This window comes from Trachemys scripta, chromosome 1 (assembly GCF_013100865.1).
Source record: "Trachemys scripta elegans isolate TJP31775 chromosome 1, CAS_Tse_1.0, whole genome shotgun sequence".
Lineage (NCBI taxonomy): Eukaryota > Metazoa > Chordata > Testudines > Emydidae > Trachemys > Trachemys scripta.
The window spans coordinates 79,332,062-79,350,117 of NC_048298.1; the positions used below are offsets into that span (position 1 = coordinate 79,332,062).

The following is an 18,056-nucleotide window of genomic DNA, read 5'->3' on the forward strand; positions in this document are numbered from 1 at the left end:
ATCTAACTAAGACAGCAACTTGCCATGTTTTCAGGTATAACTCCATAACAAGCACAACATACAATATCCAATGAATAAGAAGGCGAGATGGTGAATCGCAAAAGAAGAGTTCAGAATACAGTTGGATCAGTGATTTTTAAATATGAAAAATTAGAATTCTTTCAACAGTTTTTAATTAGTTAATGCCAAAATGATAATTTAGTTCCTTAGCAATGAAGGCCAAAAAACCCAAGCACAAGATGACAAACACACAAAGCCACATTTAGAGCAGAAATGCCACAAATATGGAAATGGTAAATTTGTTCATCTCAAAACTACTTAGTTTCTCAGTATTTAAAGGAAAACAGTAAGATTTTTTTCTTATTCTCTCAATTCAGGCTATACAGTTCTCTTTTTAAAAAATTACATTCTCTGGAAACCAATACTATGAACATGAGAAGATACAGTTTGAGTTCTTAATGCTATTTTAGTTAGATTCTCAATCTGCACTCTTAGCATTCTAAGCAAAAAGACCAAGGACTGTGTTATAGTTACAGGATGAGCTGTGCTTCAGACCCCTTTTGATCCCTCATGAGTGTATCCGTCTGGTGACAGGTTTCACTACCTTCCCCGCTTTTTGGGTGGAACCACACATTCTACCTCTCTCAGAATGGATCTCTGGGCTGCAGCCCCTTTTTTTACCAACTGTGTTAACACAACAGGCCCAGCTGTGTTTAACTACTGTAAGCCCTTTTCCTCCAGGGCCAGTGACATGGGCTGATTAAAGTGACTCAAACAGCTTCTTCAAAACAAGGAATTGTTTATTCACTCAAGGGTGCACAGCAAGTAGAGAAAGAGATAAAACAATAAAAAGCCTATACCCCTGGGTCTTACCTAAACTTTATTCTTTCTGTGCAAGTTTTATGTAAGTCCCATTCAGCCCAGCCACCCCTATTGCTGGTTTGGGAGTGACAGTCAGCCCCTGCTACACTCTGTCTGTGTCTCACTATCAGAGGGTACATCTACATTGTGTTTTTAAACCCGTGGCAGCAAATCTCAAAGCTCGGGTCTATAGATGTGGGCTCACACTAAAAACAGTTGTGTAAACATTCAGGTTCAGGCTCTGAAGCCCATATTAATATGGCTGATAAAAAGGGGAGGCTGCGGCCCACCTCCTCACCCAGGCCTTAGAGTCCTAGCTCCAGCCCAAGCCGCAATATCTACACTGCTGTTTTTAGTGCTATAGTGCGAGTCCATGTCTATAGACCCAAGGTTTGAGACTCGCTACCATGGATTTTCAAACACAGTGGAGACGTACATAGAGACTTCTCTTCAACCACTGCTGCCTATTCACTCCCCTGCCTTTCTAGGCTAGGGTCTTTCATGGTTTAGTATAATTTCTCCCACATCCAAGCCAAGGATCAAAGGGATACAACTTAGAGAATTTTTCACTTCCCAGCTCTTTGAGCTCTGGTCAAGTGAAAAATTCTCTAAGTTGTATCCCTTTGATCCTTGGCTTGGACGTGGGAGAAATTAACCTGCTAGCCTGGATGAAGCCAGGCAGATAGGCATTTCCCAATTAACGGGCCTTTCACTGTTCCCTTAAGGACCCTTTGTATTCTCTCTGGTGGTATCTTATCTCTGTCACTGTTTCATTTCCCATTAGTTCCCTCCTAACAGCCTCCTCTGATTTAATTCCATGAAGTCAGGCAGCATAATATCCAGCAGGTAAACTGAGGCAAATGTGATTGTCAGAAAATAATACAGATAACTCCTTCGTGCTCCACAGACTGAATAGTCAGAGACTGAATTACTCTCTCAGCCCTCAAGAACAGGGCTGAATCACAGGCTTGGGGAAGCTTTCACCACCATTACTATATACATTCCATGGGTGGAGGGCATCAGTTTCCAGTGTTCTCAATCTAGCACTTTTCACAAACACATTTTATTAGTTTTTAAAAGCTAAGTGGAATTCAGGCTACTGATTTTAAAATCTATTAGATCTAATATCACTTCTCATAGACAGCAACGTTTTATTTTAATGTAGTTAACCTGTCTCACACTATAGTCACTGCTATGTTAAAGGTTATGATGCAGAGGAGATAGCAACATTTTATAGAAGAATGAATTACCGCTACTTACTCTAGCACTTAAATGATACCGGTTGTCTTTGGTTCACTTTAAACAATACCTATCCAAATTTTTCATAGATAGCTAATGTCACTGAAAACACTTTACTGGAAATTTAGTCACACAACCCCACCAAGATTTCCCATATATATGCATGAAAATAACTAGCTACACCAATGCAACCCTTCTCCCCTATATCTGCTACTATGTCCAACAAGAGTGACAATGAACATTAGATTGTTTCTACTAAATGATACACCGTGAAATAGTTAGCCATTTTGATATGTAAATCCATCATTTGGATGAACAGCAGCAGTTCATATTTCTGTTAGAGCTAGCTCTGCAAAATTTGGCAGACATCACTTTATGTTCAGCTTACACTTTCAGATTGTCTTTGAAACAGACAGACTAGATAGCCAATATTTTGAAATGAAAGTTTAAATTCTGAAGTACAATTGTGATACTTCAAAAATGAGGCAGCAATTTACATGGCCACATAACCAATTACAGTAATTCCTCACTTAAAGTCATCCTGGTTAACGTTGTTTCATTGTTACATCGCTAATCAATTAGAGAACATGCTCATTTAAAGTTGTGCAATGCTCCATTATAATGTTGTTTGACAGCCACCTGCATTGTCCACTGCTTGCAGAAAGAGCAGCCCATTGGAGCTAGCTGGTGGGGGCTTGGAACCAGAGTGGACCGGAAGCCCCCCTATCAGTTCCCCACTCCCCTAAGTTCCCTGTGCGGCAGCTGCCAAGCAGGCGTGTCCTCCTGCCCCCCATCTCCATAGAGCGGGAGGAAGGGAGTGGACACGACAGGGCTCAAGACGGAGGGAGCCTGCCAGCAGCAGCTGCTGTCTCAACTTGCTGATCTACTTAAAAAGGTAGTGTACTCAGAGTGGGGTCAGCATACTTAAAGGGGTGATGCGTGTCTCTCTCTCTCTCTCTCTCACACACACACAGTATGAGTGTGTGTCTCTCTCTGCCATGCTGTCTCCCCTCCCTCCATTTGTGCTGCCTTGTAGAGTGTGAGGCTACATTAACAATGTGTTAACCCTTGAGGGCTCAGCTGAATGCTAGTTCAACATTTAGCAGTAAGGCATTCCCTGGGAAATATCCCACCCTCTGACTCCACCACCTCAACCAAGCTTCACAATCATCATTGCTGTGTACAGTATTAAATTGTTTGTTTAAAACTTATACTGTGTATATACATATATATAAAATATAGTCTTTTGTCTGGCAAAAAAAATTTCCCTGGAATCTAAACCTCCCCCCCCCCACACACACACACACACATTTTACATTCATTCTTATGGGGAAATTGGATTTGCTTAACATTGTTTCGCTTAAAATAGCATTTTTCAGGAACATAACTACAACGTTAAGCGAGGAGTTACTGTATACTCAGGGTCCCAACTGCGACATTCTTTTCTTCACATACATGTTTGATCAAGTATGTGAACGGATTCTCCTTAGTCTAAATATTTTAAACTTGAGTAAGAAAATACTGGACTTATTGTTTGATAGAATACTGTACTCTCTATACAATTCATGTGGCCCCATGAATGCCTTGTACAGTCTCTGCAGGGCAAGGAAAGAAGGGAAGATATCAAGAACCCTGAGGAGTTTAGAAACAATACAAGGCCAAGAGAACTGGTTACTCCACACATCCCTAAAGCTCTGCAGGGCAGAGGAAGGAAGGCACTGGAATCTGTGGAGCTCCAAAATTCCACAGGGCAGATGAACCCGTGGTGGGAGAGGGTTTAAAGGGGCCAGTTATTCTGAACCATTGCAAAGGCCTCTAGAACAGCATGAACTAGGGGTAACTTGCAAAACTTATAAGCTTATCTGAGCTGTACAGGATAGGGAAAAACACAGTCATGGTGGAGTAGGGACCTTGCAGAGCTCCTAAGTTCCATATTGGCCCTATAGTCAAAAGAAGGAAATTAACAAACAGATAATTTTGTTACTTTTAGCACAAGCATCTCCTCACCAAAATTCATTGATCCAAGGCAAAAATTACAGCAAGGTTATAGGTGATAAGATTGCTACCTCTCGCTGAAGCGCAAACATATTCACTCCAAGGATTGTTCCAGTTTAAAAAAGCCTAAACATTTAAAAGTCTGGAAATGAATAGTTAAAGGAAGGAAGATAAATATTCAAGTATCCTCACAGTTCAGACATTCTCTGAAATAAACATGCATGTGTAAAAATAAAATCACATTGCACATTCCAAAAACAACCTTAATTCAGACTCCCATTATCTACCCACCTAACATTTAACAGGAAATGCTTATTGGAACAACAACAGTTTTAAGAATATTTGAAATCACTGGTTACAGATGAAAACACCAAACATTCTCCAAGTTTCTTTGACCCGCTTTCTCTTCTTCCTAGGTAATTAGGTAATATACTAGCTTAATTTAATCAAAAGGTTATACTGAGATCTGTGCCCTATTGAGTACAGCATGATTGGGTAAATATTGTTAAGTATTTTCAGATCAGTCAACACTGGTCTAATTCTGCTCCCATTGAGTTCAACAGATGCTGGTTAGCCCAATGCTGAGCACTTCTGAAAAACCCACCTACAATCTGTATCTCATATGAAATGTGGAGTCTCACTTTGAAAAGATAAACAGGAAAAAATGGCATGGGGTGATATAGGGCTATATATTTCCAGGACATATAATTAAGGTGGAAGTAACAGATTTTGTTTTCAACCTCAGAATGGAATAGTGGATGAAGAAAAATAGTTGTGCCTCTGGTCTGACCATGAAGGATGAGACATGATATATTGGTGTCTATTGGCCAAAACAGGTAGTTGGGATTGGCAAGAGCCTAGTTTCTGGTTTGTATATGGAGGATAATAGACAAAATGTTGGTTTCTATGGCCAATAATAAGCAGGTGAACTGAAGGATACTGTGGGGGAGGAGGGCAGGGGGGAGTATGTGAGTGATTTTAAGGTTTGTAATTTATATGCAAAATATAGATGTGATAAAGGGTAAGTGTCAAAAGGCTTCTGATTAACAGGTTAATGCTGGGAAAATTGTGCAGAATTTACACTGATTTTTAAAAGTCAATGCATATTCTACAAACACATGTACATTTATTTAAGGGACTATATGAACTGTGAGAACATTTGAATAGTTATCTACCTCGCATTAATGGTTCATTTTCATATATTTACATGCTTAGGGGGTTATTTAAAACTGTAACCCTGTTTTGTAAACATATGTTTCAATTTTAATGTTAAGTAGCAACCATAACCTTAGGTAACAATTAGTTTCTGTCTCTGTATTACTGCGCACAATTTAGGAAAGCTCAAAATAATTTTTTTCTTTTTGAGGCAGAAATGTATTGCTCTGTCTGTTTCCCTGTCTCGCTGGAGAGAACACAACATATACCAGCAGGGGAGGTTGCTTCTCCTCTACATGGCTGTACAAAACTAACTTTTCATGCTAAAAAGAGAATTTTTTAAAAAAAGATTTAGTGTCTGGATCCGATGCACAGATTGTATCAATTTACTCTAATCTAATGAAACACTCCCTACCAGACTAGTTAGGGAAGAAAAAAAGTTCTATTCAGTGTGATGGATTAACATTCATCATTATAATATGAAAATCACAACAAAGCTAAAACATGTTCTAAGCCTTTTTGTTTGGCTTCATTACCTCTGAGTTTGCATACTCTGCCTGCAAATGCTTGCACTCATCTTTCAGCTTCTCTGATTCTCTCTCACGCTCCAAAGTCATCTTGTCCATCAATGTCTGAACTTGGACCAGCTCCTTCTTTAAAACAGAAACATCCTCCACACCAGGCCTTTGCAGCTGAAAGGCAGCATAACAATAATTACTACCTATAAGGATTTCTAATACTGACAGATATGTTTTCAGTATCACTTCATATTCACTCTCTGCAAAAGCTTCCAAATTCATTTAAGATTTCCTGCTGAAACTATTTTGGGTTATTTCCAGACCCTTTATTTTCAAATACACTTTCATTTCTCATCTAAACAGAGAATGGTATTATTTATCACTGTTTTTATTATATATATTGCTGTAGCACCCAAAGACCCCAATCAGGAGTGGGGCATTAGGCACTGTTTTCACTTTCATAAAGACAGAGTCCCTGCCCTGAAAAGCTTACAATATAAAAGAACAACAGAACAGATGAGGAGTGGAAGGAAAAGATAAACCTTACAGGAAAAGCAGCCAGGGTGGTAATCGCAGCTATACATCACAGGGAGAAGGTGGATGAGGTAATATATTTTATTGGATCAACTTCTGTTGGTGAGAGAGACAAGCTTTTGAGCTTACACAGAGCACTCTGTCAGGTTTGGGAAATGTACTCACAACGTCACAGCTAAATGCAAGGTGGAACAGATTGTTTAGCCTAGTAGTTAACACATATTTCCAGATACTCAGATACCAAAGAATATGCTCTGAGGAGAGAGTCCAGGATATATACACTTAAAACCACCTTCACCAAACAAGGACTCTCCACCAGAGAAGTAGATAGCATCATGGAATGGGCCATCCAAACACCCTGAGAGAACCTGCTTCAATACAGAAATAAAACTCCCTCCGACCGCACAACAGTACTTTTCACCTACCACACCACACTAGAACCCATACGGGGTATCATCAAACAATTACAACTTATACTCAATGTGGACATTATCCTGAAATAAACCTTTCCTGAACCTCCTCTTCTGGTCTTCAAACAAGCCCCCAATCACTCTCCAAGCTCCTCATCAGACGCAAGCTCCATGCAGATCAGGGCCCACCAACTCAAAGTAGCACCAGACATTGTCAGAACAGATGCAAAACTGTAGACATATCTCCATTTCTGCTATAATCAACACTCCCCACAACACATCTTTCAAGGTCCATGGGTCCTACACATGCCTATCACAACCTATGGTGTACCTTATCCAGTGCAGTAAATGCCCCCATGACTGGAGAGCTGTTAACAGGCTACTTCACCTTGAATGGTCCCTTGAAATATGTGTTAGCTATTTATGCTAAACAATCTGTTCCACCTTGTATTTAGCTGTGACACTTTGAGTACATTTCCCAGAGAAGAAGAAGAGCTCTATGTAGCTCAAACCTTGTCTCTCTCACCAACGGATGTTGGTTCAATAAAAGATATTACCTCACCCACCTTGTATTGCTAATATTCTGGGACCAACACAGCAACACCACCACTGCATAAAGCCATACATCATGTTAGTTCCATGGACGGATGGGTTGTTTACATATTTGTTTCATATGTGTTACCCCAAAAAAAGTTTCAGGTCGGCTTTTGGAGGGGAAAGTAGCACTTGGAGCTGAAGTGGGTGGGAGGAAGGGACTGTTGGTGTTGGACAGGGAACAGGAAAGAGAATAAAGATGAGACGGGACAGAGAGAGGAAGGATAGAAGGAGGGACAGAAGCAAAATGTCCAGGAGAGTGAGATTGCGCAGATGAAGGATTGCAGTGGCAGACAGAGAAATGAAGAAAGTCTACTAATCAACAGCAATACAGAAGAGGAAAAGAAAAATCCAGAGCCCAAGTTTCTCAGTTGAGTAAGTGAATGAAGATGACAGGAGGCTAGAAAGCGCCTCCTGGCTACTCTGCTTTTCCTTATGTGGAAGAAAGGCTGCTGGGTAGCTTCCTCTTAGACCATGATTGTGAAAAAGGGTTACTAGGAATAACTTTTCTTTAGTATTTTGCCTCTGTGGAGCCACACTCTTGGAATACGTGTGCCCTGGGCAGCCAAGAGCAACAACGGTAACACCAGTGTAGACAAAGTGATGATAGGTGCCAGCCTTTAACCAGCACATCACCGAGGTCTGGGCAGAGCTGCTGTTATGAATGCAGTTGCCCGGTGACAGCAACAGTGAAAAACATGAGGGGAAAAAGGCTAATATAGAGACATCCACTGAAGTCAACAACAATGGATCTATTCACATGAGTATATTCTAAACATCGACAGTAAGGGTTGCAAAATTAGGCCTAAGTAAAAAATGTATGAGGATTAATATTTTGTTTATGAAAGTCCTGAAATGAGGGAAGCCACACAGAGGCCTCTGAACAGAGCACAAACAAGCATCATGTCATACGTACCTAGCAATAATGCAAATAACTGAATAAACAGAGCAGGCAAAATATACATTCCTTGGCTGGGAAGTTATTGGAAGTTTAGAGCAATGGAATAGATAGTTTAGAAGAAGGGATTTTCTGAGCCGCTCTTTCTCTCATAAATAAATCACTGTCCAAGTAAACAATGATAGTCTATTTTAAGATTATGTTTAGAATGGGCAAATGACTAAAAACTCTCTCCCTCTCATTTGGGAAAGGCCGAATAAATAAATAAATAAATAAATAAATAAATAATGTGGTATGAGTTACCAATTCAGTCTTTAAATCTTCTATTATGGCTCTCTCTTTCTGTAGTTCTTGAATCAGGTTTGTCACTTTCTGCTCTGCACTTTCTCGAAGACTCATTTCCTCATCATACTTTGCCTTAATATCTAGTAAAGAAGGAAGTTATGCAAAAGATCATTCATTCAGGTTTTAATTAAAAGAAGAACCGATTGCATAATAATTTTATGTACTTACCTACAATCTCAGTAGCCAGCTGTGCGGCTTTTTGCTCAAACAGGTCTTTCATCTGCTTAATATTAAAATTTTCTACTTGGGTCTCTTCAAGTTGCCGTTCTAATGATTCTAGCTCAAAAACAGTAGTATTTATTGAGAAAACTAAAATCAGAGGTTACACAGAAACTTATATTGATAAAAGAGCATTAGAAATGAGTAACTCACCAAAGCTCACTTAACCTTCAATTCACTTCAACAGAACTGTTCATATGCTTAAAGTTAAGCATGTGCTCAAGTGCTTTGCTGGAATAGGACAGTGAGCACAGCACTTTGCAGGATTGAGCTCATAATCTAGCTAACCAATGGAAATTAGTTTATCCATTTTGGTCACTTTTTGTACACTGCTAATTTCTGAGCCCTGAGGTGCAGTCAGAAGTTATTTAATAAGGATCAGCCAGAGATTGTGTGTGTACACATAAGAAAGTTATTATTCGATGAGTGTCTCATGCAAATATAACATGGAACAAAAAAATTAAGAACATGCAGATTTTTAAAAAAGTGTTTTCTTTGGCAGCAAGCAGGGAAGACTGGCACTGAAGTCAACAGAATGAGCACTGACAATTGGTGTAATTCAAATGTCAACAATCACTCTGTCTTCCGCAGCACAATGGCTGGTTGGATATTTAAAATGATTAAGAACATGTTCAGAAATCAAAACCATGATCAGAAGTACTTTTATGGTCACAATAATTTCACCTCCTTTATCCTAGAAATGATAGAACCAATCAACCTTTTTTTTTAATGTTTCTTTACTCTAAAAATGAACAAGGCAACCTTACGTGTCCCTATAAACTTATTGAAAAAAAATGTAGGCAAGAGAAGACATTACATAATTGCACCATTTTAGCCTTTTAATATAGGAAACAGTATTTTTTATCAAGTCTGAAGTTTCACTTAACTTAATTTTTCTAACACAGAGAACTGTAGTATTTCAATGCAATGTAGAAACTTCTCTATTAAAATATTTCTCACCTGTAGATGCAGCAGTTGTCACTCCATCAGGCTTAGAGTCCTTAAGAAAAGAAAAAATGAAGAATAAGTGTATCACTAGACAGAGTAAAGGTAATAACAAAAGTTTCAATAGCAGACATTTCCTGAGCATTTGAAAGAATTCCATACTTGAAGCCTCTTAGAATGGTTACGAAAATAGACTGATGTGCTTCAATGCTGCAGAGCAATTTAGGACAGAAAAGGCCAAGAAGACTAGCCATCCTCTTATATCACTTAGCTATCATACTGATGCAGAACAGCAAGACTCCAATGCTAACGAGCCTTCTGTTATATTGAAATCTGCCTCTACAGCAATATATGTTGTTATATGCACTATTACGTGCAAGAGAAGCAGCAGCAAAGAAAGGAAAGACAGATTTTCCCAAAAGGTTCAAGCAATTCTATACTTTTAATCCTTCACATATAGAGCGAAATTCACCCCAATGCCTATTTCTGAGGTTTGTATAAATCAGTTCTGAAGCAACTCTGTTATATATGAAAATAAATTAGAGCTCCATTGTTTCAGGAGGCAAGTTTAATAATGTGCAAGAGGCTACAATTAACTTTGTTTGGTGGGTGTTTTTGGAGAAGGTTTTGCGAGTTTTTAAGATTCTATTGCCATTTTCAGAAATACTTTGGAAGCAATAATTCACTACAGATAAATACAGTGAAGAGACAGATAAACTGAGCATGGTCTGAATGGGCCTACTGTCAGGAAAAATCTGATTGGAAATTAAAGGGCATGTAGTAATGAACAATCATAGCACCTTTAACCTCATACACATTTATTTCATTGCATATTCAACTGATTTTTTAAAACACTTCAGGAATCAATTTATGGAACTAATTGAATTGGGCCACGTGCCTTACAACAAGGTATTAATCTTCAATGTCAAAGATGATAATAAACTGCTTGTTGTAAACCTGCTTCAAGTATTTTAAAGCAATTACTTGCTGGCGCTGCACTTTTTCTAATTCTTTCTTCAGCTCTTCTGAATACCATCTCTCCTCCTAGACAAAGGGAGGGGAGAGAAAGTGTATTACAGGCTTGCAATGTAAGCTGCTAGCACACTTCACAATTTGAAACCATGAACTATATTCAAGTAAAATTAATTTCCAACCTTAAGTGAAGCTTGCAAATCTTGGACTTCTTGTCGGAGTAGTGATATTTCATTGCTGAATAAAGATCCGGGAGTTGAGAAATTAATAAGTCATGGTTACATTTTGTTGATTAAACTTCCAGTACATGCAATAGTTCCTGTTCAGATTTGTTATTAAATAAGCTGGATACAGGACACCTCACATTTGATCAGTGTCTTAATGCAGTCTTAAATTTCAAAAAATAAAAAATGCAACACAAACTGAACTGCCATCCATTATCTCATTTTCACACTAATCACCAGATTTAAAAAGTGCATAGTCACCTTAAATATCTTAATAATTTTCAGTCTAATGTATTTGGTCTATTCTCAGAATGAGTAATTGCACTAAGGTTTATGGAATTTTCTTTTCACCCTTGTATTGGACCAAAAATAACTCAACTATTTCCATATTGGGGTCTTGGAGACCCCTAATATGTGAAAATTGGAGATAACACATGGGATGTGTTTAAAACTGACTTTACTTGTAACCAATGAACTATAAAATTATGAATAAGTTAAAACTTTCTAGATTCAGAAGAAGTAGTTACTCACCTCGTGCAGTAACAATGGTTCTTCGAGATGTGTGTCCTTATGGGTGCTCCACTATAGGTGTGCTTGCTTCTCTGGGCTGCTGATCAGAGAACTTCGGTAGCAGTGTCCGTTAGGCCCACACATGCACGGTCTCTCCTTGTGCTGTGCCACAAGACTAGGCAATGTGCTAAGCCCCCTTGACTTCCTACTCCCACATGGGACTTAAACCTGGTGTTGAGAGGCCTCCTTTTGAACCCAGGGCCACCTATTCACTTACATATCTCTCAATGAAAATGGCCTTCCTGATAGCAATTACTTCGGCCAGGAGACAAGGAGAAATAGCGGCTCTGGTGCACATCCCCCCTTCACAGTATTCTTTCGGGACAATGTTACACTCTGGCCACATCCAAAATTCATTCTTAAGGTAACCTCCCTGTTTCACATGAACTAACTGATTCATCAACAGCACAGAGATGCAAGCACACCTGCAGTGGAGCACACCTAAGGACATTATTCGAAGAAGCACATTACACAGTACTTGTGCTGGGGTCTAACTGACCCCATGATGAAACACGTTTTTTAAAAAAGGAACACACTCTACAGGTATTGGGGGCTAACTGACCCCATCTTTAGACAATGAAAATAGATAGCAACAGCAACAATATAAAAGGCACAAACACAGCAAAATTGCAATAAATGGCCTACTACTTTGAACAAATGGAGCTAATAACTGACATATCTTCTAAAAATAGTAAGTTTTTACACTTCACACATTTTTGATGTGTTTTTCTATCTCATTCCCTGGAACAGATGCAACATCTTCCCCATTAGTCTCTGGATCAGTATCCAGGATACTAGAGGTTTCAGAGTAGCAGCCGTGTTAGTCTGTATCCGCAAAAAGAAGAACAGGAGTACTTGTGGCACCTTAAAGACTAACAAATTTATTAGAGCATAAGCTTTCGTGGACTACAGCCCACTTCTTCGGATGCATACCGATGATATGCATCTGAAGAAGTGGGCTGTAGTCCACGAAAGCTTATGCTCTAATAAATTTGTTAGTCTCTAAGGTGCCACAAGTACTCCTGTTCTTNGGACCTGGGTACAGAAATTTTTTGCCCACTGGTACATGAAAGGAACATTCCAGCCTTGCCTAAGGCATCTAGGGAAGTAGTGTCTAGTATCCTGAAAAAAGAAGAACAGGAGTACTTGTGGCACCTTAGAGACTAACAAATTTATTAGAGCATAAGCTTTCGTGGACTACAGCCCACTTCTTCGGATGCATACCGATGATATGCATCTGAAGAAGTGGGCTGTAGTCCACGAAAGCTTATGCTCTAATAAATTTGTTAGTCTCTAAGGTGCCACAAGTACTCCTGTTCTTCTTTTTTCAGGATACTAGACACTACTTCCCTAGATGCCTTAGGCAAGGCTGGAATGTTCCTTTCATGTACCAGTGGGCAAAAAATTTCTGTACCCAGGTCCCTGAGAAACATTCACCTCTTATTCATAGATGTATTGTGATTCAACAAAATCTAAACAACATATGCCTTCAGACATGCAATGTGCATATGCAATCCAATAGTGCGTCTCTGCCCCAGCCACAGCATCTGTCAAGCATAGATTTTTCAGAAAATGCATCTGACAATCGTTGCATCCCCAGAAACTCTTCCTAGCAACTGTAGGCTTCCCAGAAAACCAATGTAATGGCATTATCTTCAAAGAAACTCAATTTGCTGGACAACTGTGATGATACATAAGCCAAATGTTATCTGGACTCTCACAGATTCTCAAGAACCTTTTGGTGCTTGCTTTTTTTTTTTTTTGAAAAACAAAAAACACTGAAACAGAGAAGATAAAAACAATGCTGAAAGACTGATATAATCATATCATAATTGCTGCCTCAACATAAAAACAATCTGTGCTGGAATAGTTGCATAATTAATTTCAAGTCTAACTGACCCTAATAACTTTTGAATGACCTTTTTTGCTACGCTAAAACCACAATAGGATATGAAGATAAAAACCAGTGCTAACAAGTTGTCCTTATCATACTTAGAGAATACTTAAAGAAAAAAACAGCCAGTGGTTTGCCTATCATGTTTTATTTATTTTATTATGTATTTGGGGTTCAGGAGACCCCCAAAGACCTTGAAAGTGTAGTACTTTCATTTTTCCCATTGACTAACATTGAGGTGGTCTAACTGACCCCATTACCTTTTTGGTGACCTTTTTTTAAACACAAAAATCACAATAGGTAAGATAATAAACCCAATGTGGAAAGATTGACCCCATCCTACTTTGAGCATACTTAACATATGAAGAAGCACAGGTTTGTCATAACAATTTTTATTTACATTTTTGTGTGCGTTGGGGTCACACAGACCCCAAAACATTAGAAGGGTTAAATATGCAAATAAACTGATTTAGACCTATATTCTGTTTTACTTGATTGTATCAACTAAATAATAGAACTTTAGAATTGCAAGATAGTGTATTAAAATGTTTAGCTGTGGTTAGTTCCCCCTCATTTCCCATATAATGTCAAGGGGCAATGCTAGGAGACAGCATGCTATCCTATTTGTTCTGAAATACACAGTTATATAATATTTAACTCAAACAGCAATTTAATGTGTCCAATAGTTACACCAATTTCAGGGCTTGAGTGTGCTGACATTCAAAACCCTGGGGCTTGTAACTCTCAAATTACACTCAGAAGCCTGATGTTCTAGTCGCCCAGGAAAACAAAATATGAGGAGGAAATAGTTATTACTCAGTTTGCATAGCACCTTCCTAAAATCTCAATTCACCTTGATTAATTAAAAAACTATACACATAAGAATCACATCACATCACAGAAATGCAGCCACCCTTAATGTGGAATGTAGCAGCCATATTACTGCCAACAACACATTATTTCTTACTCTTATTATTGGTATACAGTAATAATCTGAGGCCCCAGTCACAACCAAAGGCTGATACAAAAAACACTACACAACAATTCAGGGTCACTAAATAGAAAAGAAAATCTCCAATAAATATTACTAGTGTCTCACTAGTTATGTCTATATTGTAAGTTATCTATTTAAAGCAATAATGGGATTTAGGTCTTCTCTACATAGGAATGTTTTACCAGTTATACTGACATAGTCATACAGATATAGTTATACCACCATAACCACCCATGTGGACACACTTATTCTTTATAAAAGTGGCTTTTTTTAGTTTAGTTTATGTCAGTTGGGAAGAGGTTTAAGCTAAACTGAAAAAGCTCTCTTATACTTGAATAAAAGTGTTCACGCAGAGGAGTTATACTGATATAACTTTGGCTTATATTTTAAAAAATGGCACTTTTCACAATACTGTGCTTTTCCTGGCCCAATTCCAAAATAGTTTGCTATATCTCACCTTTCTAAGCCTTAAATGGAAAAGTTTATTTGGTATAACTTGAGGCACGAATTTAAACCAATATATTTATACTGTGCCAGTTTAACTCTGTGTGTGGACACTCATTTCAGTAAAAGAGAGTCTTTTTCCGCATTTATGCTTATGTCACTCTGGAAAGAGGTTTATGTTCAACTGAAAAGGCCACTCTTATTCTGCAATTAAAGGGTGTCCACATAGGGAATTATACTGGTATAACTATATCATCTTAAGAACTAGTAAATCTTTCCTGTGTAGACAAGCCCTAACTCTTATTTCTTTTTGCTCCCCTTGAGCTGCATGACTCCCAGTCCTTCTCCCACTTCTGTCTTCAGGCCTTCTTCTATGCAGCCCTCCTAAATCTGATGTATGATGCTTGATCCAGATATACTTTAAGTTCCTCTTTTATGTGATGTGTGAAAATGACTATAAAAACATTATCTTACTCAGCAAATCTGTCCCAAATGTGTATTGGGGGTCACATCTACTCACTTTAGTGAGCAAAGTAAATTGGTATTGTTCTTTGTCTTCTTTCCCCACAAAACACAAAACTAAGACTGAGTGAGCTGTGGATTCAATCCATCTTGTGTATCATCAACAGAATTGTTTACCGCATTCCAGTCAGTTACACCTGTGCAACCTCACTGAAGACAAGGTGTTGCTGAGGGCACGATTTGACCTATAGAACCTTTATTAATTACTGGTGATGATACACCAGATGGAAAGAACTCAGCTTGACTCTCAGAGACTATGCTGAATTTGCAGAGCTGGCACGTTGACAGAAAAAAAAGCAAACAAAAGAATCCCCATCTTTTTACTTGTAAACTGAGCACATTTGATAAGCAGATGAAAATAAACATCGAAACCTGCAATGCCAATTGTACAGACTCATTTTTAAGAGCAGACCCACACCTTCCCAAAGACCCAAACCTTCCCAAAGGCCTAATCCCCAGCCTTAGCCCATGTTCACAAGTCTTAACTGGTGAATGACTGGGGAGGGTATTTAATGTTAGCCCCAGCTAATTCATTTTTAATGTCATCATTACATCATGCTACTGTTTACTTTCTAAAAAATATCCTAGAAAAATCCATTTTTATTAGTTTAATTGAATGGTTGTTTCACCAATTTGAGCAGAAATAATTTGTTTTACATGTAATAAGAGAAACATGTTAAAAAACATTCAAAACATTTAAAAGCCTCAAATGTTAGTGTAGACTCTTTTCTTTGCTGAGCTACAGAGAAAGGGTCTTGTCAGACTCTTTGACAGCTCCACTACCGCTAACGTATTTAATAGAATGCACATGTTCAGCTTAGTGAAGTCATCAAGATCCCATGCCAACTGGAGAACAGTCAGTCAGAAGAAGCTTCCAGATCAGTGTGTGAAAAGAAGATCTCCAATGACCTGGGCTGTGAGCAATGTGGTTTTGATGGATGTCCTGCCCTGCTATTTTGTGACCTGCTGCCTTGCTTCTGTCAATGCCTAAGATGGCTCTCAGCCTATCCCAATAGCAATTGTGAAGAAATGGGAGCTCCTTCTTCCTTGAGGTCTGGTCTATACTACCCGCCTGAATCGGCGGGTAGAAATCGACCTCTCGGGGATCGATTTATCGCGTCCCGTTGGGACGCGACAATCGATCCCCGAATCGGCACTCTAACTCCACCAGCGGAGGTGATAGAAAGCGCCGCCGACAAAAAGCCGCAGAGGTCGATTTTGCCGCCGTCCTCACAACGGGGTAAGTCGGCTGTGATACGTCGAATTCAGCTACACTATTCACGTAGCTGAGTTTGCGTATCTTAAATCGACTCCCCCCTGTAGTGTAGATGTACCCACAGACAGTGACAAGTAGATTTTGGATTTTGTTTTGGATATTTTTATTTTTATTTTCCCACAACATACTCCAACTTAATAGCCATAGCATGTTAAATTTTATGTTCTTTTCTTTATGAGTTCAATAGGTTATCAATGTTTTAATTAAATTATTTATCATTTTTATCAATCACAGAGGGTTTGCTCCACGGCTAAGACAACAGCTAGTCAAGATATTAGTTGAACCCATCAGAGTTATACAATCTACACCTTGATTATATTAGCATCACGTGTTCCCACACAGTATGTGAACACACTCAAAAGCTGCTCACCATCTTATTGCTATGCACAACCAAGATGAAAATCATGGAATGCATAAACTGGAAGTAATACAGGCTGAAATTTACAACAGCCCCACATATCCATTGAACAGAAGGGGAGCCAAGATGGAACTATGTGGAACCGTGCATGAACGAATCCTCAGGGACAAGGAACAAGAGCCCAAAATCAATTTCTGGGAATGCTCAAATAAGAAGGGAATCAAGCCACCCATGAGCTACCCCCATCAACTCCAGCCTCATACATAAGAGTCAACAGCACCAACTGATCAACAGCATTAAAAGTAACCAATGGATTTAACAATATCAATATGTAAACCCAATTTTCATCTATCACCAGTCCAGTATCAGCTAGCATAGTATTAAACTAATATTTTAATTGATTTTAGAAATGGGGCATTACGATTTAAATACTTCATTGCATAATTAACTGTTCAGATTAGTACATGCTTAAATGTAATTAGAAATACTTAACATTGACAGAAGACTATATGCACAAATTAATATTGTTCTACCTTTTCGGTGAAAGATGCTCGTCTCCTCCATGACTTGAATCGATGCCAGATCCGTGAACTACTTCATAGTGCTTGAAAAGTTCTTCAGCAGATCCATGAGATTTCATACACATAGGACAAATAAAGCCCTATTATAGAGGAAAGAAAATCCAACAGTAGTTTTTGCCTTTTCCCATCCTTTTCATCCTAATCAAGAGATTTATTGGGACCATTTAACAGGAAAAATAAAATGTAGGAGAGTAGTTACCTTAAAAAATACCACTTATCTAATTATCTGACATTATGGAAAGTAGAGAAGACTAGAAAGCATAAAAAACACACCCCATTTCGTTATGTAGTGCAGTTCTCCAGTAAAATTGTACCTATTGCTAAATTTCACTCCCAGAACTAGTACACAGAGTTGTTATAAATTTAAGAAATGTAGCATCACAAAGGACTGTCACTTTTTTAAATGTTTGAGGAAAGGCAGTGTTAAAAAGGCACTTTCACAAAGTTTTTATTAAAAAAGAGTTCTGTTCCTTTCAAAGATTTTCCTAGGATGGAGAACCACACTCAT

General features: G+C 38.6%; 1 protein-coding gene across 2 annotated transcripts in view; it reads right to left on the reverse strand.

The window, feature by feature from the left end:
* EEA1 (early endosome antigen 1) overlaps positions 1-18,056 on the reverse strand; it is a 114,253-nt gene that overhangs the window by 55,266 nt on the left and 40,931 nt on the right. Inside the window, exons 3-9 of one of the 2 annotated variants that reach the window (XM_034772665.1) lie at positions 17,501-17,628; positions 10,868-10,922; positions 10,698-10,757; positions 9,729-9,768; positions 8,718-8,825; positions 8,508-8,629; positions 5,787-5,942 (exon numbers count right to left, since the gene is read on the reverse strand). In XM_034772665.1, the coding sequence (XP_034628556.1) occupies positions 5,787-5,942; positions 8,508-8,629; positions 8,718-8,825; positions 9,729-9,768; positions 10,698-10,757; positions 10,868-10,922; positions 17,501-17,628 (669 nt within the window). Of the gene's footprint in view, positions 1-5,786; positions 5,943-8,507; positions 8,630-8,717; positions 8,826-9,728; positions 9,769-10,697; positions 10,758-10,867; positions 10,923-17,500; positions 17,629-18,056 lie in introns of those variants that run through there. The other variant, XM_034772674.1, reaches the window with a different exon arrangement.